The 12512-nt window shown below is 39.6% G+C and overlaps 1 protein-coding gene across 1 annotated transcript in view; it reads left to right on the top strand.

Moving 5' to 3' along the window:
- LOC137437425 (neurobeachin) overlaps positions 1 to 12512 on the top strand; it is a 677671-nt gene that overhangs the window by 573153 nt on the left and 92006 nt on the right. The window contains exons 42-44 of the mRNA XM_078766839.1: positions 2493 to 2595; positions 7052 to 7167; positions 7401 to 7513. Coding sequence (XP_078622965.1) covers positions 2493 to 2595; positions 7052 to 7167; positions 7401 to 7513 — 332 coding nt within the window. The remainder of the gene's footprint in view (positions 1 to 2492; positions 2596 to 7051; positions 7168 to 7400; positions 7514 to 12512) is intronic.

The raw sequence follows: 12512 nt of genomic DNA, 5'->3' as shown, positions 1-12512 counted from the left end.
AAAATGGCCTTAAAATGCCTGTTGTTGTTGTTTGTTGCATATGGAGTAAACTGAATGGAGAGTGCAAGAAAAAGACTAGATCCCTTCCGTAATGAACGAGATAGACAGAATGAAATATCCACACCGTTTGGTGCTGGTGACTCATCTAGACCAGCTGAACCAGCTGCAAAGCGACTATAATCAAGTTGAGTTTCCCATCCAGGCAACAAACAGTGTCACCAGAGTTCTGCTCCCATTTATATTCTCTATCAAAGGAGTTATAGGAAATATGCGACTGTTGGCCAGAAAGGTCAGAAGGGCCATTTACAGAGAACTGAAACTAAAACTAGAGGTAGGTTCATTTTGATTTCTTTTAAAACTGGCTACATTTACCCAACTATACAGATATTGTAAGACTAATGGAGGAATTACAGGAATGACAAATCATCCAGGAACAGTTCAGTGATGGATCCTATCCCAACTTCAATGTCAGCTATAACAGGACAGTGTGATGCAAAATTCCAGCAGGTACAAGTCCGAGGACGTGTAAATGAAAGGATCTTGATCTATCCAGGGTTACATGCAACTAAGCTATTGTTTGGAAGATCATTGCTACCACCAGCATGGTAAATCCATTTGACATTCAGCTCCGTCATGACATCGGGTTTAAGTTCTGTAATATGAGTCTCAACTGATGTAAAACGAGACCTTCGCAAAGTTGGTGTTACAGGTGAGATTGTGGCTATTCCTGGAATTCATACAGCAATGACAGATGCAAAACAAACCGGCTGACATCCATGGAAAACTTCCTCAGCTGAAACGAAAGACCTTTTCTCCATTGCTAAAGAAAACTGTGCCGACCAAGGAAGGTTGTGATACAGAATGTCAAATAACCTGTTTGCAAGACTTTTCTCGCTTTCTTTGTCCTTTGTGCTTCCCAGTTCTGATGGTGGAAGAGCCAAGGCAGACTATTTGGCCTTGTGGAAGTTTATCCAAGAAAAATACAATGACAGCTGTCTTGTCAGTGAGGTTTCTTCTGATGCAGCATTGATTATTATATATTGATGGCGGGGCACTCATCCAGGCTCCTGTTTCTCAACCTTCTACATTTAGACATCTGGTTCAGCTCATTGTTTCCCATGCTCTTTGTATTTGAATTTGTTGAAACGTTATTTCATACTCTGATAAATTATTTTGCAAGTACTATGAACACAAAGCATCTGAGGTGAATGTTGTTGCCGGACACAGTGTTCTACCTCACAAAGTTATCTGAGTGGCTGAGATTTCCACCTTCTAAGAACATTATTGTGCTGCACTGCAAGCAAGTGGGCGACCAGGCAGCAGTTGCTATAAGTGCTCTGGACTCTCAAATGAATCCCCAATATCCCACACGATTATTGATGGTAAGTCACAAATTGAGAAATTGGCCTCAAATGAATGACCGGTCCACCAACCGCAGACACTGTCCTCCATTTTGCTCAAAGCAAATGTTCATGCTTGTTTCGTAAGAAGAGCCAGTTAGTTGTTTACTGTCTGCACAGATGTTCATATCATGATTTTGAGCTGTATTGCCAAAAATTGTGCCAATTGTACATTGGCTGACAATTGTGTATAGATAATACATGTATCAAAGATTCGCAATCTATATAATAAACGAGGACTGTCTGTTTGTCTGTCCCTGAACTACTCCCTCAGTTTTGGGGCTAGCCCTGCCAAACTTTCTGTGGAACCTTTTGGTGTCCCAGTGGGTGTCTGAAGGTGGTTGGAAGGTTTCATAAATTTCTCAATGCAATTCTGATTTTGTGTTTCCACCTGTACGAAGCTGCTTTCTCTCCGTATGTAAACTCATTCATGGGTTCAGCATTCACAGTTTCCCCATTTACCACATGTGGAATCCCACCCATGCACGGGTACCTTGCTAGTTGAAGATATTTCTGATGAAGGTGATGCTGAAAAAAATGACTCGGTCTGGCTATTAATAAATGAGATGTTAAATACATAAATGTTGAAATTCCTCATATCTGGAAAGCTCTGCTCTGATATTTCATGAAGGCCTAGATTTTATATTTTTCTTTAGTCAAAATTTATGTGATTTATTTTCCACATGGAACTTTTGAGTTTACTTGAAATTCAAAGCAAGACAGCATTGGCAACCATATGAGTTATAAAAACCCATATAATAGCCCATTCTCTGTCAGTGTGAGGTCTTCTCACAGGGAGTTAAGGTAATGAACATAGCTTGACAATCTGACATGGTTTTGGCTTGCCTTTGTTCATACAAAATAAATATCGAGAGTTGTCATGTCTCATAGTCCACCAAAATTATCTGTGTTGTGGTCTTTCCATCTAAGTTACTGAACTCTGAAGGTTTTCCCAAATGCTCGTACATGTACATTGTACATATTACATGAAATAATGATGTTTGGGGTTATGTTGCATTTATGAAAGCCCAGTGCATTCATTGTATTATGTTGTTACTAAGTTTGTCCTGCTTTCTTAACCTTTATCAACAGCATCTGTGATGTTCAACTTCCCTGAACATGCAACAGTGAAGAAGGTTGTCTACAGTCTACCTCGTGTTGGTGTTGGAACCAGCTACGGTCTTCCACAAGCCAGGTAATTACTATAGTAAGTCCCTCACCTGGTTAATATCAAACTAATTATGATGCCTATACATACTATATAATAATGCAAACATAATAATAACAATAATAACGAGAACTGCCAATTTATAACTGCCTGCAGTGATGACCGGGTACTGGCTCCACTTTGATACAATGCTGCAAGAAACCACAGCTGATAACTGCGACCAAGCTGTAACAAATTCGCTCGGTTTGGAGGGAGGTGGTAGGGAGGGGGAAAGTTAGAGTTAGGGTGGGGGAAGTTCGAGGTTGGGGTGTGGAGAAAGTAATTTCCACACTCTAAGCCGCAATGGTGTGAGATGATACTTGTCGTAATAGAATGTTGGTTGTGAGCCAACCACTGAACAGACACTCGCTGATGCTCATCACTCACTCACGGTCGCTCCCTGCCGAGCTTTTATCTCACAACTAACATTCTAATTACTACTTATGTGTGCGTGAGACACACCATCCTCTAACCTCATTATTGTGTATCATACTGGTATCTTTACATTAAACACAAAGAGAGCCAATGAATTATGTTTATGTTCTATGTTAGGGAATAGCTTAATTTTCTTGTGATACTCATCGCCATCAAGAATATTGACAAACAATATGTTAGAACTTGGTTATTGATGTAAATATCATTGTTGAGTAGAGATGAAATGATAAACCCCCTTCGACGTTCTGGTCTGAGCGCCTCCAGACCCACATATCATTTTGAGATTGTCTTTATCATGAGTCCTCATTATCATGAGTCATTTATCATTATCATGAGTACTCATTATCATGAGTAAATTATTTTTCTATTCATTTCTTGACATCCATTAAATCTTTTTAAACTCGTCAGTCCGCATGCTTTATTTACACTTGGCTTGGTTATCTCTTTGGTAAGACCATTTTGATATTTACCACATTAATTAGTTATGTTTCCATTTAAATACCAAGGCTGTGATTTTCTCCACTATTTTGGTTGGTAATTTATCGGTTCTATCATCTATGTACCAGAAAAAAGGTGTGGGTAGAATGGTTAAATTCCCCCCAACCCAATTTTAGCTCATCTGGAACAAAGTTCAGGGGAGCTTATGCGATGGCGCGTCGTCACTCCGTCCGTCGATCCGTCCGTAAACATTTGAAACTTCTCCAAAACCGCTGATGGGATTGTGACCAAACTTGGCAGAAATGATACTTGTTGTGCTGTGACTAAAGTTTGTCCATGGCAATAAAGAAATCGGTGTCTAAGGGGTCTTCCAGGGGTCAAAGTGGATCCAGGTTTGACCCCCCAAAATAAGAATTTGCTTTTTACTCTGAAACTACACACACTATTTTGATGAAACTTGACCACAACCTTCATCACCTGTGATGTACCGAAGTTTGTTCACGGCACTAAGAAAATCGAAGTCTGAGGGTGTCTGGGGGGTCAAAGTGAGTCCAGGTTTGACCCCCCAAAATAAGAATTTGCTTTTTACTCTGAAACTACACACACTATTTCGATGAAACCTGACCACAACCTTCATCACCTGTGATGTACCGAAGTTTGTTCACGGCACTAAGAAAATCAAAGTCTGGGGGGTCAAAGTGAGTCCAGGTTTGACCCCCAAAAATAGATATTTGCTTTCTTCTCTGAAACTACACCCACAATTTCTATGAAACTTTACCGCAACCTTAATCACCCGTCTTGTACCAAAGTTTGTTCACGGCATTAAAAAAAAATTGGGCCGTGAGGGGTGTACTGGGGGGATGCCCCCAAAATATGTATTTGCTTTCTTCTAAGAAACTGCACATGCAATTGTACCGTCTAGACTTTATGGTCTGTGGCTTACAGTCGGCAGTTAAGCCCGGAAATAGAGCAGGTGGCTCGATAGCCATCTCGGCCAGACCGCAAACAGAAAGAGTATTCTCCCCGACTCCGAATCGCATTTCCAACCGCCCATTTCTATGCAAAAAATCATGTCCCAACAACACATCAGCACATACATTCGGCATTATCATGAGTTTTACATCGGGAAACACAACGTCATTAACCTCCAAGTTAACAATGCACATTCCCTTAGTGCGAATCCACAAGCCTGCAGGTGCCATGTAGATTCGACGCGTAGCTGGGCCGACCGTCCATCCATGGCGCCGAACCAGCGCTTGACAGACATAGCTCGCGCTGCTGCCCGTGTCTATCAGGGCATCGGCCACTTTCCCCTCAATGAGCACCGGAAGCACCATGCTGGAGAGGCTACGAGACAGGCCCAGGTCTGTGGAGCGGGCAGACTGCGAAGTGTTAGTTCCCGTGAGGGTAGTACGCCGCATCTTCATCGAGCGACAAACCTTTGCAAAGTGCCCTTTTTTCCCGCAAGTATGACACAGTGCTTCCTTGGCGGGACGAAGAGCCCGTGCGTGCTGACGATTTCCGCAGAAGTAACACTTTGCGTTCTCGACAGGGGAGACAGCAGCCGTCGTACTCAGGCCTTCCTCTTCGGGTGTCGGCGGAGCGGTGGTGGCTCTAGAAGGAAGGGGTCATTCGGCATTAGGAGGCATCTCCATGTAAGCCTCAGCGTTTGCTCCAGCTGTTATGTAAGGGCGACCCTATGCCTCTGAGCAAGTCTGAGCGAGCTGCAGGGCTCGATCTTGATCGTTGTATGCATCTTGGAGCGTCATAGCTGTTTTCTCAAGTAATCTTAGCCGTATCGCAGGTAAACGAGAGGCCAGTCACTAAGGCGTCTCGCATCAGATCATCAGTTATCTCAGTGGCCGTTCGAGCCTCAGTCATGCAGTCTTTTCTGAGTCTTCTCAATTCCTGAAGATAACGTTCGAGAGGCTCCGAAGGATCCGAAGGATCGAGAGGCTCCGAAGGCTACTACGTGAGACCAAGTAGCGAGCATGTGTCTCACGTACAAAGCACTATGAGGTTTTACATAGATTTCCCTCAAAGCTTCTACGGCGGTCTCATAAGTCTCATAATGTGAAATGTAATCGAAAACGGTGTTGGAAACGTGACAGGTGAGCACACAAAGTTTTTGCACCCCTGTAATCTCCGGAACCATGGCAATATAATTAGTCAAAACACGAAGCCAGTGTTCCCATTGGCTCGCAGCATCCGTCGCCTGAGGGTCCCTACATAACTTCTCGAGTCTCAGTAACTTGTTCATGGCATCCGAGCGAAGGAATCGATTTCAATAAAAATGTAATGATTTCAATTACAAAACTCCTTCAAGATAATGAGTTTTATTGAAATCGATCTTCCACATCATCTACAAAACATAATCACATATTAGCAGGCAATCATATAAAACCCTATAAAAAGCAAGCCATATAAAGATGCGTCATTTTAAACCTACGAGCTCGGATTCGTCACGAAAGACAGATAGCTCCCTCGTGCTCAGGCCAATCCTCTTATAACACATTGCTTATCTCACCGACAGAGATGGAACTGCAACGGGTCTTAACCTTTATTCTTCATTACAAGCATTGTGCATACACTAGTATGGTGCAAATAAGTATCACAGTGCACTTATCAGGTTTTGCTACATATGTTATATTAAATATTACAATAAGTATTATAGTACAACAAACAACAACATGCATTTTAAGGCCATTTTCCCTGCAAGAGCGGGGGTTAGCCAATAAGTATTATAGTAATTAACATTAATGGAATCTCCCGCAATGAAGCTGAGTTTATAGGTCGATCACTTCGCCATCGCAGACAGGTCGGTGGTCTCTTTGACTTATACCACGTCGTTTCTGGTATTGCACCCTCTGTTCTTTACGTGCTCCCCCCACCCCCTCCCCTCCAGGTTTATTCAGGGCACACACGGTCCAACATCAATCCTCTTCTGAAACTACCAAAATCCAGCATCATTGCTCACCTCTGCTCATTTGTTCCAATTTTTTCCCCACCTGTGGAACCAACTTCCACATCCTCTTCAATCTCATTCTTCCCGCCAGGTCTTCAAGACAGCTGCTCAACACCATCTGAGATCATCCTTGATCCAAAACAATGATATTTTCTACCCTGATTAACCCTATCCCCATCCCAATCCCAATCGCTCCTACTTCCAAATTTCCAGTTTTCCCTCATATTACATCACCCGCACAATACCCAGTACCACTCCCTCAACGTAGCTTTCATATTACAGATATCTATTCGGCATACCACCCGAAAGGCGCAGGACCAAGAGTATCAGCTGCTTGTTCTGATTGTGAGAAAGTGGATGTTTTGTGCTTAGCATTTGCTGAGCACATAATCTTTATGTTAAACCAATCTGTTGTAAACTTCGAGGTTAATTTTTTAATAGCAATTAAACGGATTTTTGGATTGAGGGTTTTTTTGTTTTTTTTTGAAAAGGCTGTCTCCCAACCTTTGCTCAAAACTGACTTTTTAAGAACATATCACATTATCAAGGGGTTGTTTAACCAATCATGAAAACCGTCACTCTTATCCCCTTTGACATATCTTGCAGACGAATCTCACTGGCCAGCCCCCGACAGCTCTTTAAGTCCTCCAATATGACCCAGCGCTGGCAGAGGAGAGAGATCTCCAACTTTGAGTACCTTATGTTTCTCAACACAATCGCAGGTGGGGTTCTTTCAGACCAATCTTTTCATGAGCAATATGGAAAGTCTGTCTGGTTGGATGCAGTGGTGTGCCTTTTTGTGACTTTGCTCTGGATGAGAAAAAAGATTATTTATTTTTTTATTTTTCATGGCAATGTATAATACCAGCTTCATACTGTATGTGGAATTCCTGTGTCCCATGCCTTAGCTAAGAAATAACTGCATTTTTCACCCCCATCATTTTGACATTTGTAGGCCGCACATACAACGATTTGAATCAATATCCTGTTTTTCCTTGGGTCCTCACAAACTACGAGTCCGAAGAACTTGATCTCACTCTTCCCAACAACTTCCGTGACCTTTCTAAAGTAAGTCGCATTCTTTTCATCTCCCATCATCATATCTTGTCTTGGAGGTGAGGACAGGGAAAGGGGGTAAGTTTGAGAGAAATTTCAACAACTTCAATGATCAAAACATCAGCCATCCTTCGTTGCCAACAGCTTATCAACTTTTATCTTATCAACTTTTATCTTATCAACTTTTATCTTATCAACTTTTATCTTATCAACTTTTATCTTATCAACTTTTATCTTATCAACTTTTATCTTATCAACTTTTATCTTATCAACTTTTATCTTATCAACTTTTTTCTTATCAACTTTTATCTTATCAACTTTTATCTTATCAGCTTTTATCTTATCAACTTTTATCTTATCAACTTTTATCTTATCAACTTTTATCTTATCAACTTTTTTCTTATCAACTTTTATCTTATCAACTTTTATCTTATCAACTTTTATCTTATAAACTTTTATCTTATCAACTTTTATCTTATCAACTTTTATCTTATCAACTTTTATCTTATCAACTTTTATCTTATCAACTTTTATCTTATCAACTTTTATCTTATCAACTTTTATCTTATCAACTTTTATCTTATCAACTTTTATCTTATCAACTTTTATCTTTTCAACTTTTATCTTATCAACTTTTATCTTATCAACTTTTATCTTATCAACTTTTATCTTTTCAACTTTTATCTTATCAACTTTTATCTTATCAACTTTTATCTTATCATCTTTTATCTTATCAACTTTTATCTTATCAACTTTTATCTTATCAACTTTTATCTTATCAACTTTTATCTTATCAACTTTTATCTGATCAACTTTTATCTGATCAACTTTTATCTTATCAACTTTTATCTGATCAACTTTTATCTTATCAACTTTTATCTTATCAACTTTTATCTCATCAACTTTTATCTCATCAACTTTTATCTCATCAACTTTTATCTTATCAACTTTTATCTCATCAACTTTTATCTCATCAACTTTTATCTCATCAACTTTTATCTCATCAACTTTTATCTTATCAACTTTTATCTCATCAACTTTTATCTCATCAACTTTTATCTTATCAACTTTTATCTCATCAACTTTTATCTTATCAACTTTTATCTTATCAACTTTTATCATATCAACGTTTATCTTATCAACTTTTCGTTAATAAAGTCCATTATTTATCTTGCCCACTTATGCAGACCGACACTTGCTTTCACAGAGTCGAGCATTCCACTTTTTCCACAAGATTCTATTTCCGCCATCTTCAAGTTTGTTTTCTCACTTCTTCAGCTCTCCTTATAAATGTATTTGGTGACATACTCGGAGACAATAACCAGCAAGCATTTCACATTTCCATGACATTCTCTGTCGGAAAGCTCAATATATCATTGAAAGTCTACAATCACTCCACATAGGCCTCAACTATGTGCATATAATCCTTAGGGGAGACAATAAACGGACTGGTAAATCAGATCCTCAAGTTGTTTCTCCATCCATAAAATACTGGTCAAGGCTGTCTCAGGAATGGGCTTTTCTGCAACCCCTTAACGCATAATTTTTACGGCATAGCCCATCGGGCAAAGCCGTCTAGAACAGTGTTTGTTCGTCTGTATGTATGAATGTATGTCCCCTCAAACTTATACCAATCAGAGCTGAGGATCTGGTAACATGACAGGGTGATGTGATTACGTCTGATGTCATTACGGCAGTACAGCTGCTGACTCTCCACACTCTGCCATTTTGATTTTTATGCCGTTCATGCCGAACATATCGTCGAACCTGTCATATCACAATCGCCATGCTCTACCTTTACGTTTCTCATTCTGTGTGAAACACAAACAAACCGATTGTTAAAATGACCATCAGATATCGAAAGCATTGGCGTTATGGGTCTTCCAACAATACGGTACGTATAGGCCTTAGGCTTCATGCCTCACCTTCGGACCGCTTTGGACAAATTAAGTCCAGGTTTCTTAATACAGTCGTGTGTCATTTCAGTCGTATCATTTTCGTCATCGTAATAATATAATATAATAAATATGACAATAACACTTTAATCCCAATGTCGTGAATGGAAGCTTAATGGATTGAAGCAGTGTATGGTTCATGATCAATGATGAGCGGTGTTCGGCACTATCTATCTATAATTCCACTAATCTCTGTGTGTATGTTTGTTTGTATGTTTGTCTGTGACCGCTGTTTCTCGACAACCACGGGTCCGATATACTTTAAACTTGCCAGGTATATTGCTGGGGACCCGAGGATGTGCCTTTTCAAGGTTTGAAATTAATCGGACAAGTAGTTACCGAGCTATGGCGATTTAGCCGTTCGCCGTTCGCTTTGGCGTTGCGAATGGACCAAACCATTTCATGTAAATAGAGGGGGGGGGGGGGGGGTTCTGTGGTCGTTGCGAATGGACCAAACCATTTGATGTAAATAGAGGGGGGGGATTGTCACCGTACTCGCAAGCCGTTCGCTTTGCCTTTGGCTTTGCGAATGGACCAAACCATTCCATGTAAATAGAGGGGGGGGGGATATAATTTTAGATATATATATAGTACGGGCATGCCCTAGTTATTAATAATCGCAGAAGTCAGGAATTAGGCTCGGTTTTTTATGGCAGTATCATTTTTGAAATATAACGTTAATATTATATAATAGTAAATCTAATCGTAACACTAATCCCTTCATAGTGACTGCAAACGTACTGGAAGTTAAAATATACCATCTTCTACACATTAAAGTAGCGGCAGTTTTGTGTCCATTACATCATTACGTCTATGATGTCATTATGATGGCTGACTCCACCGATCGACATTTTAATTTGCTAGTAGGCCTACACCGGCTCACTACGGGAGCTGCAGGAAGGGTCATTCCTCTTTGGGGTATATATAGATTACAGTCGATCTATGATCGGGTCTCAAGAACATTGGGTGTGTGTTCATTTACCAAGTTTCTTGTGGAGAGATCGCCAAGTGGTTTAAGCATTCGAGCAAGCACTCCATTCAAAACCCTTAAGGAACGGCTGGCTCTTACCCACGGTAGCGGCAGAAAGGGTGATGTTATTAACCCAACATTTGTGGGGTATATAAGATTACAGTAGATTTTCGCTCAGTTCTGTAAGTAAAACTTACCTCACGGGTGTCGGGATTCTTCCAAATTTCTTTGTTTAATGTTGTAAACAGCATTAACGATTTTAAAAAAGCAAAAAATATGTGTTTGTGGTTTATCATATTTTACAAGCCCGGCTACGCCTCTGTTAGACTTTTTGTCTTGTTTTAACTATACGTATGCAGCCTGAGGTTGCTTGGCTGCATCATCTTCTACCTAATCATCGAATACCTAAACCATCATTTTGATCTATTGATTAATCAATTAATCGATTAATTATTTAATTATTTGATTCATTACCTCATTAATTAATTTCAAAAAGTTACACATTCGGATGAAACGGTGGTGGTTTGGGTATGCTGTTCGCCAAATGATTAAGAAATTAATTATTTTATGATTATTATTTATTTTATTTTATTATTAATCATTTATTTATTTTCTTTCTCATCTGGGCAATAACTCAGGCACCTTTTGTGCTAGCAAGCGGATATTTGGACACTACAGTGACCAAGTGATTTGGCTGAAAAGGATATTTTGATTTATTGATGAATCAATTAATTATCTTTTGATTAATGTATTAATTAATTTTTTTATTTTAGATTCATTAATTATTTAATTATTTTTCAAGAAGTTCAAGTCCGAGCAGTGTCCAAGTGTTTTATACTTCTCCCATTCCCCCCCCCCCCCCCCACCCCCGACACATGCCTCCTCCCTCCAAGCCCTCTCCGTCCCACAGATATTCTGATGTCCCTGTTTTCTGCTGTTGTGCTTGTGTGCTTCCCTCTCTCTCCCCATCTTGTCTCCCGCTCCCTTTATTGTATGTTTTATGTGTCGGTTTTTTTTTTTTGTTGTTGTTGTGATTGATAGCTCTGACACGAGCCTCGATCTTGTATACAAAAAAAAAAAAAAAAAAGTTACATCTTCAGATGAAACATTGGTGGTCCAGGTATGCTATTCTCCAATTGATTAAGAAATGAATTATTTTTCGATTATTATTTATTTATTTAATTACGCAATTAATCAATCAATTATTGTGCATCTCTCCCTCCCAATACTGTCTCTATGTGCAGCACGGCGGCATTTCCGAGCACCTAAGGTTCCCCGGCAATGTCGCGCGTTTGAGGATGTTATGTATTTGGCATGGGGGTGTTGTACTTTGAATGTATCTGTACTTGTCTTTCTTTTTTTCTTTCTTGTTTGTCCGGGCGATATATCAGCTATTCTTTGAGCTAGGAAGCCAAAATTTTGGCACAATGGTGAGCACGTGCTTTGGCAAAAACGTTATTTTTGGTTTTTCATTAATCAATTGATCAATTTACTATTTATTGATTAGTGAGTTAATTATTTATTTTCAAAGAGTCACAGCTTCGGATGAAACGATGAAATGCTATTGGCCAATTGATGAAGAAATTATTTTACGATTATCATTTATTGATTTTAATTACACAATTCATCAATCAATTATTGCACACCTCTTCATCCCAATACTGTCTCCATGTGCTGCAAGGTGTCAAAGGCCCCCCTGCAATGTCACATGTTGGAGGATATGTTATTTATTTATTTGGCATGCGAGCGGTGTATTTTGAATACTTGTTCTTGGTTTTTTTTTGGTTGATTCAAAAAACTTGTATTTTTTGTCATTTATACATACTCTTGAATTTCAGTTCATTAGAAATACGCACTGGCTTTGGGAGCATTGGCAAGTCTCTGGCCCCAATCCCTCCTCCCCCCCCCACCCCCCACCCCTCCCCACCCCACGAGGAACGGGGGCATTTTTTTAAATTTGAGCCCATTATCTGATCTGACTACTCCACACAAGTATGAAAAATTTGGTGGAGATTAAGCCAGCCCTGGTTTTTTCTATGATTTTTAAATGTACACACACATACATACGTATAATTGCTTTATTTAA

Source organism: Myxine glutinosa, chromosome 12 (genome assembly GCF_964187855.1).
Source record: "Myxine glutinosa chromosome 12, kmMyxGlut1.1, whole genome shotgun sequence".
NCBI classification, from domain to species: Eukaryota; Metazoa; Chordata; class Myxini; order Myxiniformes; family Myxinidae; genus Myxine; species Myxine glutinosa.
This window is presented reverse-complemented; position numbering and strand designations above follow the sequence as displayed.